The 12111-nt window shown below is 35.7% G+C and overlaps 1 protein-coding gene across 2 annotated transcripts in view; it reads left to right on the forward strand.

Moving 5' to 3' along the window:
- The window catches only part of Sbf2 (SET binding factor 2), a 426994-nt gene that overhangs the window by 395309 nt on the left and 19574 nt on the right, over positions 1–12111 (forward strand). For both annotated transcript variants that reach the window (XM_046438075.1, XM_046438076.1), the window contains 3 exons: positions 1041–1217; positions 4014–4115; positions 4795–4980. In XM_046438075.1, coding sequence (XP_046294031.1) covers positions 1041–1217; positions 4014–4115; positions 4795–4980 — 465 coding nt within the window. The remainder of the gene's footprint in view (positions 1–1040; positions 1218–4013; positions 4116–4794; positions 4981–12111) is intronic.

Raw genomic sequence — 12111 nt, forward strand, 5'->3', positions numbered from 1 at the left:
ACCACTAAGCCACATTCCCTGCCCTTTTTATGTTTTACTTTGAGACAGGGTCTTGCTAAGTTGCTTAGGGTCTCAATAAATTGCCAAAGCTGGCTTTGAACTCAGATCCTCCTGCCTCAGCTTTCTAAATGGCTGAGATTACAGGCATGTATCACTGAAGTTGGCAAGTTAGAGAACTTTTAAATTTTCTTTAGAACTCAGCAACTAGACTATCAAAATGAAATACGCCAATGGGTCAGCGTAGCATTCTTTAATTACAAATGCAACGTTCATACTTCACCCAGAATAAATTCCATGTGGATTAAAGATAAAAATGAAAAAGGACTCAAACATAGGTGATACCTGTTTCATATTGAGTTATGAAAAAAAATAGTATCCCAAAGCTGAAAACCAACAATGTTTTATTGTTTTATTTTCATGTTTTATTGCATATACTTTCTTAGTTGTATACTTTTTTAAAGTAACCATAATGTTAGAAGATTCAGTGCAATGAGATAGTGATTTTTATTTTTCACAAGGTTTATTTCTACTTTTTTCATTTTCATAATGAATAACGTTTTACATGCATAATAAATTAATACCTGGATGTCTACATAATTTAACTTGTACAGTTAGGGAACCCCACAGTACAATACCTTTCCATCACAATGTGCATCTTGGGAAAGCCAAATTTATACTGTTGGATTAGCCATGCTGTCCATGTGTCATTAGCTCTCTAGGTTCATGACCTCAGAATTGGTTATATTGGTGTTATCAGCTGCATCAAATTCCTAACAGTGGTCTCTTCAAATTTCTAGAGTGACAGCATCCCTAAGCTAAATAGTCTTCCTCTAGAAAGGACTAGATTTGCCATTCCAGAAGAACCACTAGACCTTTCACTCTGCTGACATATGAGCCACACAAGTTTGACCTTCTTGACCCCTTGCAACCTCTATAACTGTTCAGCCTCAACTAACTTTCATCAGCATTACCCTGTTGAAAACTTTGATCTTTTACTTATAGTATTTCATCTGCCTAATTCTCTGTCTCTTTATCCACAGAGCTTCAAGGTAGAATTTGCTTTAAATTGTGAGTTTGTTCCTGTTGAATTTCATGAAATCCGACAACTGAAAGCCAGTTTTAAAAAGCTAATGAGAGCTTGTATCCCAAGCACCATTCCTACTGACTCAGAAGTAACCTTCCTGAAGGCTCTGGGTGACTCTGAGTGGTTCCCTCAGGTGGGTAGCTTGACTTATAACTCAAAAAGAGGCTGAGTAGATGTGCCAAACCAATATTTGAGAAAAAAAAAATATTTCTTTCCTCACCCCACTCCTTATTCTCCCCCTTTGTTGTGAGCTATCTGAAAAGGCCTTTCAATTTCAGGAAACAGTATGAAATAGAAGGTGAGGAATAGAATTCCTTGATCACTGGTTTTTATCTCTGTGTAATTGCAAGTGTGGTATCTGTAAGATGCTAAGGAGGAGAAAATTATTTTATGTGAGATTTTTTTTTCATTTTTTTTAGAGAGAGAGAGAATTTTTAATATTTATTTTTTAGTTTTAGGTAGACACAACATCTTTATTTTTATGTGGTGCTGAGGATCAAACCCAGCGCCCGGCGCATGCCAGGCAAGCGCGCTACCGCTTGAGCCACATCCCCAGCCCCATGTGGGAAATTTTTATGTAGAATAAATTTAATCAGCATATATTTACAGGGCTCCTGCTCTGTTGTCAAGACAGTGAGGATCCAGGACAGAAGGCAATTTCTGAATAACTCCAAGAGCCTTTTCCTCTTGCTTTTTCACCTTCCATTTATCTTTGCCTACTACATGTCTCTAGATTTTAGATTCACCCCCACACCAGCCACATAAGACACATTGGATGCCCTACACTTCAAAGTCATACTTATATATCCATTATTCAGCCAAGTCAACCATTGAATATTTTTAATTGTACCTTTATTGAAAAATTAAGGGGAAATTGATATGACAGCACAGTACACCCACATTTCTTCCAAACCACACAAAGAAAGATATTTATGACATGCATATTTTAGACATGGATACAGACATTTGGCAAAAAGCAATATAACCTTCAGCTTTGTCTTTAGACCCTGATGCTATGTCCATTATCCCTTCTCATCCTGAAGGAATTTTCAGGTTTTTTGTTTCCTGCCCCCATTTACCTACAAGGATCTTGCCTCTCTTGAGAAGGAAAAAAAAGTTGTTTTCCATAGTACTTTGGACTGTGAAAAGCAAAGAAGCCAAGAAACAATGTTGGTACTAAAGGAAGGTACTTTGAATATAGAGAGACAGTGACATATGCAATTGGTTGTAAATACATATCAGAGTATGTTATGTTCATTTCCCTTAAGGCAATTCGGTATATGTACCCTGGCTACCCAAGGAAGAAGCTGGACCAATGCTTTCTTCCGTCTCTATCTAGGAGTCCCAGCACCAAACCGTCCCTTCCACTCAACTACCTACTCTACTTCTTGCTGGAAAGTAGATCTGTACTAGAAATTAGAGACTAAAGACAGTGGAAGATATTGCCCCATCCAGGATAGTGACATTTAAAAAGTTAACTGTTGCAGCAAACACTAGGTTCAAGAGAATTCAGGTTTAGTGCTAACTGTGTTGTAGGAACAGCAAGTAAGGAGCCTCCCACTGCTGGGTAGGGCACATGTCTTGCTCCTGTGCTTAAAAACAGCCTCACTGTTTAAAATATAGGTTATTTTAGAACAGTTGGATTCATACTGCAAATTAGGTCATATTATGCTTAAAATGTTTTTTAAAACTACAGACTTATTCATTTGGTTTTTATAGCTATGTGCTGTGCTCATACCCTAATTAATTGTTTCTGAAGGACTTAAAACACTGAATACAAGTTTCTTTCTCACGTATGTATAATTCACTTACTATAAAATTTGGGTTTTTTAGGGGCTGAGGTTGTGGCTCATATAGCACATGTGGGGCCCTGGGTTCGATTCTCAGCAACACATAAAAATAAATAAATAGGGCTGGGATTGTGGCTTAACCGTAGAGCACTCGCCTAGCACGGGCGGGACCCGGGTTTGATCCTCAGCACCACATAAAAATAAAGGCATTGTGTTGTGTCCATCTACACCAATAAATAAATAAATGTTTAAAAAATAAATAAATAAACAAAATAAAGGTATTGATTGTGTCCAACTACTTCTAAAAAATAAATGTTAAAAAAAATTTCCTCCTTTTAAACTGGTACAAAGCAGTACTTTTTTAATTCCAAGAGCATCTGAAATAGAACTTACTATATCATGGAAAAACAAATTTTCAGTTGGGTAACTATTGAGAAGGCCACTTAGAATCTGTCTTTTTGACTTTATGGAATTATGGTTTTTCTACTTTTGGAGGAATTATATAAGGCCATTTTCTTTCTTTTTTTTTTTTTTTTTTTTTTTTTTTAGTATTTATTTGCGGGGGCGGGGTGTTGTTGGACACAATACCTTTATTTTATTTATTTATTTTTATGTGGTGCTGAGTATCAAACCCAGGGCCTCACACGTGCTAGACGTGCACTCTACCACTGAACTACGACCCTAGCACAAGGCCATTTTCTTATGTATTGTCTGAACACCCTATTTTAAAATGTGTCTACCTTTAAAATGTGTCAATGTTTAATCTTGATTTAGCAAGAACTTTAAGTATTTAAAACATTATATGAGCCAAGCACAGTGGAACACACCTGTAATCCCAGCAACTTGGGAGGCTGAGGCAGGAGGATCCAAGTTCAAGGCCAGCTTTAGCAACTTAGCAAGGCCCTAAGCAACTTAGTGAGACACTGTCTCAAAATAAAAAGAGCTGGGGATGGGGCTCAGTGGTTAAGTGCCACTAGGTTCAATCTCTGGTATGAAAAAAAAATTATGTGGTTTTTTTTTTGTTTGTTTGTTTGTTTTTGTCCAATCCTTCATGCCTAATTTGTATTTTTATCAAGTCTCTCTGTCTTCTGTGCCCAGAATGGCTTGGTCTAATTGCAGCCTCCTGTCTTATCTCTTAGCTTCACAGAATAATGCAGCTGGCTGTGGTAGTATCAGAAGTACTCGAGAATGGTTCCTCAGTTTTGGTCTGTTTGGAAGAAGGCTGGGACATCACTGCCCAAGTAACTATTACACATATTCTCAGATATTGTGTTTTATATTTGTATTTAAATTTTCAGACAAATATTTTGTATAATGACTTATGTTTTTATGTACAGAAAAGGTTCCATGTTAAACACCACCTTGTATCCGTCAGGAAGCTCTGTGCCATGAGCTTTCAACTCCTCCATTACCTGGAGCTCTGGCTTAGGGCATCAGGCTCCTATATTCACAGATGCACCCTGCAAACTTGCTCTTGACCAGCAATATGGGACATGGACCATCCTTCCTGGATTTTGTTCATCCTTTTTCTGGTTCTCCTTAAGCCCCTCCCTTACTCCAGAATGAAAATTATGAATATAAACCACATGAAGATTAACCTGTGCCTGCCCAAAAGAAAAGGTTTTAACTAATCCCCTGACCTCATTAATTAATCTAGAAAATGACCACAATCTGCAAATTGGCAAATTCAGAATAAAAATCTTAATTCCTTGAAAGAAAACATGTAGCCAAAATAAATTTGTGTTTTCTTTTTACTGGAAAGCTTGTGGAATTCATTTGATTTACCATCCTGGAGCAGTTAGTGAATAAATTTGCTCTACAGGTAACTTTGCTTATGAATTAGCTGTTTAAAAAGGAAATGCTTTATCTTAGCACTTCAGAACTGAAATTAATGAAATATCCATCCTGTTTGTGCCCTAGGTGACATCCCTTGTGCAGTTACTCAGTGATCCCTTTTATAGGACACTTGAAGGCTTTCGGATGCTGGTTGAAAAAGAGTGGCTCTCTTTTGGTCATAAATTCAGTCAGCGGAGCAGCTTGACCCCCAGCAGTCAGGGTAGTGGTTTTGCTCCAGTCTTTTTACAATTCTTAGACTGTGTACATCAGGTAAGTAGAGCCAATTTAAATTGACTTAATATGAAGGAAAGAAAAATACTAGCATTTTTTAGCTTTGTAGTGCTGTGCCAGGTACTTTACTGTCATAACTCAACCCTAGGATATACTGAAGTCTTGGGTGGTGGAGAGACAGTGGAGTACTAGGAATTGAATCCAGAGGCACTTTACTACTGAGTTACATCTCCAGCCCTTTTTTCATTTTTAGACAGGGTCTCGGTTGCTTAGGATCTCACTAAGTTGCCGAGGCTGACCTCAAACTTGCAATCCTCCTTCCTCAGCCTCCTGAGTTGCTAGTATTACAGGTGTGTGCCACTGTGCCCAGCCTGAAATCTTCTTAAAAATGAAGAAGAAAAAGAAGCAGTTGATTCTGAAAGTAGGGTCTGCTGAACTAGCTGTTGAGCTGGCCCCCAAATGAAGTAGTCAGCACTCTTAAATTACATCTCCAAAGAAGGGGAAAAAACTTGGGATCATTTGGTAGAGTTTTGAATAGAGTAGTTATAGCAAAAATTTCTAGGTAGTGACTTTCCTGAAATCCAGCCTCTATGCCCAGTTTCAAAGGGCCCTACCATGTGCCTGGGAACATCAGAGATAGAGGCTAATCTCTCAAGAAATCATGAAGGCCCAGCCAGGCAGGCTTCTAGAGTTTGAGAATACTGGCTCAGTTCTACAGGGCAACCTCATTGGGACTAATCAAGAGAACAGAGAAAAACCCAGATACATGTAATCCAGTGAAACTCAGTGAGGGTATGGAGAGGTAAGCACTATAGGTGCCCTCCTGTCTTCATCCCAGGCCCATCAATAACAGACACCTATTTGTGGGGCTTGCTCAGGATTGAGCTCAAGAATTAGATGGCACTGGATTTTCAAACAGAAAGCTAAATTTGCTTAGGAAAAAAACAGAGTTGACATTTCCAGTCTTGTTTCATCTTCACCACAACCCCAGGGGTAGATTAATAGATTTGGGCATGACTTTTTGAAATACATTGGCCTCAGGTATCTGTTAGAAGGAAAGGTAAAAGTGTTCTCACAAACCAGAAATGGAACTAGTCTCTTGACATATGGTTATGTTTTTGTTTGTTTTTATTCTATTAATAATTTGATTTTTAAATTAACAGTTTTATTGAACTTTAATTTATAATTATACAGTTTATCTATTTGAAATGTACAGTTCAGTAGTTTTTAGCATATTTGTAGAATTGTGCCACAATTACCACAATTTTGGAGTACCCATTAACAGTTGATTTTCCATTCCTGCTCACCCCCCATGTGTACACACACACATACACAACACTCTCAGAGAAAGTCATGTTTTTGCTTGCTCCAATTTGCTTGTTAAAGAAATAAAAAAAAATTAAAAAAGAAAAAAGAAAGAAAGAAACAGTGTTAGAAAAGTGCCTTTAGCACTTTGAAAATGGGCAGCGTCCAGGGGTAAGAAGGAATGGGCAACATTCAGCTTCCAGTTTATTCTTTTTCCCTAACCCTCTCTGTGATTAATATAACTTAACCTTTGGAAATACATTTTATGAAAATAATAAATATATGGAGGGGCAATGCATTGTTTATATTTAGAAGGAGGGAGGGAAAAAAAGAAGAAAGAGAGGGAAATAAAGAAGGATTCATCTAAAAGCCTACCTATCTTTAAGAGACCTTTCAGTAACTGGTGTAATTCTACAGAACATATTATTGTGATTCCATTAAAATGGTTTTGACAAGAGTGCAACAAGATGGAAAACGCTTATTGTATGACTCAGGAGGAAAATCCAGAATACTAGAACATTATAACCAAACAACTTTGGGAAAAGCAGAAAAGTATAAAGACAAAAGGAACACAAAAATTAATAATCCAATCACTCAGGGAACTACTATTAATATGAATGTTTTCTTCCAGTCATTTTTTGGATCATGTATATACATATATACACAAACATGTATTTTAGTAAAATTTTAAAAAGAGAGAGAGAGAGAGAGAGAAAAGACCTGTTAAATAATTTTAATCCATCTGCTCAAGCAGCATCTGGGGGCATTGATAACACAGTTGAATTTATACTTCTAAACTCTTTGCAGCTAATGGTATCTTTGTTTTCTGTTTGAATATTATTAGCCTTTTTCATATTCCTTTGGCAAATAGATGAGGGAAAAATTTGGAGACCATTCAGTATTCTTAGAACCTTTCCCTGATCTCCCTCATTTATATTCCTGATGAGTCTTATACAGACTTCTTTGGTAGCATCTATAAGACTAAAAAATAATGTATTTATTTGTATACATGTCTTGTCTTCTACTTAGACTGAGAAGTCTTGTGTACAGGGACTTTGTCATTAGTTTTCACACCTCTAGTATCTTACACAGCATAATTTCAGTCTCTGGAATATAACAAACAGTAAATAGGTATTATCAGTATGTTAATGCAATTTTACAAGTTCTCTTCATATTTTCAACACCCTTGATCAAGACCATCTAGAATATCCTAAGTCAGATTGTTAATGTAATCTTCTGAAAGCTCAGGTACTATTATTCCCCGGGGCAAAAATCTTCAGGGCAAACAAAAACCTTCAATGGGTTCACATTTCCTAAAGGATCATTCTTCCTCATATCCAGTTTAAATATAATAATGAAGTCAATACCTCATCAAGATTTCCCTTGAAATTCTTCAGAAGGTTTTTTATTTGAGGCTTAGATTCTGAATAAGTACACACAATCCATTTTTACCCTTGCCTTGAGATCATATCATTGATAAATCAGTTGAACACTAGATGAAACCATCAACTTTCTTTTAGGGTCTTTGTCTTAATAAGCTGTTTATAATTAAAGAGAATGTAGGAACAGAAACCGAATAAGGAAACATCAGAGTCACATCTCCCATAAATCTGACTCAGAGGCATAAAGTCATTGAGAAGAATAGCAGGTGGAAGTATCCATGTAGACTTTTTATTGTAATAAGAATCAGACGGGGTGGGGTGGGACTGGGGTTGTGGCTTAGTGGTAGCAAGCTTGCCTAGCATGTGTGAGACACTGGGTTAGATTCTCAGCACCTCATACAAATAAATTAAAAAAATTAAAGGTCCATCAACCACTAAAAAATATTTTTTTAAAAAAGAATTAGACTAAATCCATTTTGGCTTTTGTGTGTGTGTGTGTGTGTACATATGTGTGGTGCTGGGGATTGAACTCACGGCTTGTGCATGCAAGGCAAGCACTCTTACCAACTGAGCTATAACCCCAGCCCCAAAAGCTCAGTTTTTATAAATAAATGTTTCCTAAGCAATATTGGATTTCAGTTCCAATTGTACTGAATTAAATATTTTTATAATCAAAATTAATTTTTAAAAAATTTGCCTGAACCCTCCTTTGACTTGGTACCTCATACATACTAACTTGGGTGCAGACAAGTCATGACAAAAGGAGTATGTGATCTTAATTGCAGTATTTTAAGGATGCCTGGCTGCAATAGTTATCAGCTTTGGTTAGGCAAATTATTTTGTGCTGAAGAGGGATTGTTTATTCATTTGAAAACAGAGGAACCTAAGAAGTCTATGCTTAACAAATAGTGCAGACTTAATTATAAGGTAGTGTTTCATCATTGCTTACATACTGGTCTCAGGCATTAGAAAATGCCTTCTTTGAATACCTTTCAAGTGAACACTAGTGCTTTACATGATTCTGGCTTCTGCCAGATAATTCACGTTAGTGTGTCCTCAGTCTCTCAGGGACACAAAAAATGGAGCCAAGTCCAACAATATTAAAAAATAATAAGTTCAGAATTACACTGCAGCAAGCGAAACTGTCCTTGGGTAGAATGGGTTCCCAGCTTGTTAACCATTTCTAACATGCTGAATGCCAAAAGGCAATCCATGGACATGTGCGTAGACTTGTCCATTAGTACTAATAAAGTTACAAAGAAAACAGATGAAGCACTGATCTTAAATTAGAACTGCCTCATCATATAAAAAGCCATTGTTTATGCCAGTATATCCAGGTGTCAGATGAATTTTAAATGCTAGATCACTATTTCATAATAGCAACATCTGGCAGATTTTTTTGTTGCTTCTAAAAGAAATTGGCTTAGCTCAAAAGATATCATTACAGGATGCTTCCTTTCTTAAAACAGTTTGGCCAAATCTTTCAAAAGGAAAATATATCCAGAATATAAAAAATGAAGTTTTTACCTAAATTTTTTTTTAAATACAATATCAAAGGGGAAAATGTGTATAATATGAATGGAAACATGAAGTGAGTAAGCAATCTCTTTATTTTAACATTCAAGTATATCTTTGAGAGCATCCTAGAACTTTTGCTGTTTCCTACAAAACAGCAGTTTTGACTTGCCTGCAAAGTTTATTCAGTTTGTAAATTGGCTCCCTCTAGCCTGGCTTGGTGATGTGATTTCTGTATGCCAGCACTGTACAAGGTCCTACTCCAAAGACAAAAGCTCTTTGCCTTTTGAGTATGGAAGTCTTCCTTATGAGCTCATGTTTGAGCAGCTAAGCTGCTCCATAGAGATTGTTGCTCTAAAATTTATCCATTCATACTGGCCAAGTAGCTGCAGCCGATGGATGTACAATATATTCAAGTGTTCCTGGCATTTGCCTGATTCCCATTCAACTGAAAACTGGCACTATTTTCGTAATCCAAGTAATCCAAAAGCAATTTTGTGCCCAATTAATGTTAAATCTTTTTTTTTTCAATTATATTCTTTATTTTTTACTTCTTTGAATATCTGACTTAGCTATATTGGGGTATCTAGATTTGCCATCTTATATTTTAAAGAAACAAGAAAGCAAAAGCAAAGTTAAAATTTCTTTCTGAATTTCATATATATTTTTAATAATCATCTTATTATTTTAAATTAGGTAAACCTTTCTGCTACAATTAGAGGCAAAATATAGATTTTGGTATTTAAATGTAATTACGATTGAGTCTAGAGATTGTTAATATAAATCTTACCAAAAGAATTACAACATTATGCCAATTTACACTGTAGGAATTCTGAGGCACCTACATATGTTTTTGTGGACATGATTAATAATGTTGGCACTGCAAAATGGTGTAGAAAGTTTTATCTTTTTGATAAATTGTGTTAAGAAAATAGCATTGTCATAAAAAAATAAATCTGATTCAAGCACAAAAATTCAGGTAGATTTTAGACCTTAATTTTAGAAGTTACAATATAGTACAATAGTTTTCTGAACACATTATTCATTTCCCTGTCATACTTCTACACTGGCATGACTTGTCTAAACCTGTCTTGACCATAGCTTGTTGGTGATGCAAACTTTTACATAAACTGTACTACTGTAAGCCACAGGCCAACCATAGGCTTCTAGGGTCTGCTCATAAATAGGTGAGAATGGTTGGTTGCATTTTGAATTAAGACTCTAAGAATATATCACTTAGCAAGTGATTTGCTCCTACTTATATCCCATTGATTAACTTCTAGAAAGAAAATTAAATCAGGTTCAATTTAAAAGTTGTTTTCTTATTCATGCTTCATATGTAGGTGCCTCAGAATTCCTACAATATAATGTGAAATCTTAATCTGTGAAATAACAAATTTAATATTAGCTAATTATTTTTCTTTAGTGCATTGAACCATACCCACAGTTTTCCACATATTGGTACCATTCTACATAGTGTCTCTTATAGCTTAATATTTCTAATACCTCAAAGCAGAGTCCTGTTTTATCATATGTTATTCCCCAAACATTAATCTTTCCTGGGATTAGAGTCATAGCTTCTTTTCATGAGCCTTTTTAAATTTTACAAAAACTTGGGCTGGAGTTGTGGCTCAGTGGTAGAGCGCTTGCCTCACACCCTTGAGGCAACGGGTTTGATCCTCAGCACCACATAAAAATAAATAAATAAAATAAAGATATTGTGTTCATCTACAACTAAAAAAATATTTTAAAGTAAATAAATAAATTTTACAAAAACTTAATGGCACATGAGCAAAAAAATAAGACCCTATAAATTCATGATTTCCCAAATTCCATTTTAGATTCACTTCTTATATAAAAACTGGCAGATTTCACTCCATATTGGAAAATAAAACTAAAATGCCTCACACAGTTTAGTCTTTTAAATCTGTTCTTTTCTCTCTCTCTCTCTCTCTCTCTCTCTCTCTCTCTCTCTCTCTCTCTGTCTTCAGCAAGATAAATAGAAAATTATTTTTGAACAACAGAATCCAGATGGTGCCTCAGAGATGCCTAAAACTCTATTCAGCATCTTAGGGAAATGCTTATGTAGAATTAATTTACTGGGGGCTGGCAATATAGCTCAGTTGATAGAGAGCATGCCTTGCATGCACAAAGTCCTGGATTCAATCCCCAGCACTACACACACATACACAAAAAAAGAATTCATTTTCTGGCTTAGATGCCTGTCATTCCCAACTTTTAATAATGATAAGATTAAATTTATTTGAAACTCACTTGCATTAGACCCTAGAAATCTTGTGGTCAATAGTAAAGAAAAGTAATGAAACCAAAAGCTCTTCTATCAGATCAATAAAATTGATAAGCCTCTAGCCAGTCTGACTAAAGAAAAAGAAAGAAAGAGAATACAAATTGCCAATTTTGAAAATGAGAAAGATGACATCTCCACAACTTTATGTCAAAAACTAACAATTTAGATAAAACAGACAAATTCCTTGAAAGATATAAACTATCCAAATTACTCCAGAAAAAAGACATAACTTGAATAGGCCTATATCTGTTAAGAAAGTTGAAACTGTAATTAAAATCTTTGCACAATGAAAAGTCCAAGACCAGGTTCAGTGATAAATTCTACTAAGCATTCAAAAAAGAAATACTAGCACTTCTACAAAGTCTCTTCCCTGAAAATGGAAGCAAAGATAATACGTCCCAACTTAGTCCATAAGGCCAGCATTACCTAGGACCTGACAAAGACAGTAAAAGAAAACTGTAGATCAGTGTCCCCGATGATCATAGACACATTCAGATTTTCTAAACAAAATGTTAGCAAATCAAATCAAATAGTATATAAAAAGGATAATACGCCACAGTTAAGTGGGGTTTATCCCATGAATGCAAGGTTGATTTTATATTCAAAGTCAATAAATGTACTTAAACTTAAAAAGAAGAAAAAAGCATATGGTCATCTCAT

This window comes from Marmota monax, unplaced genomic scaffold (assembly GCF_021218885.2).
Source record: "Marmota monax isolate L192 unplaced genomic scaffold, Marmota_monax_Labrador192_F-V1.1 WCK01_AAM20220418_F8-fsc00061, whole genome shotgun sequence".
NCBI classification, from domain to species: Eukaryota; Metazoa; Chordata; class Mammalia; order Rodentia; family Sciuridae; genus Marmota; species Marmota monax.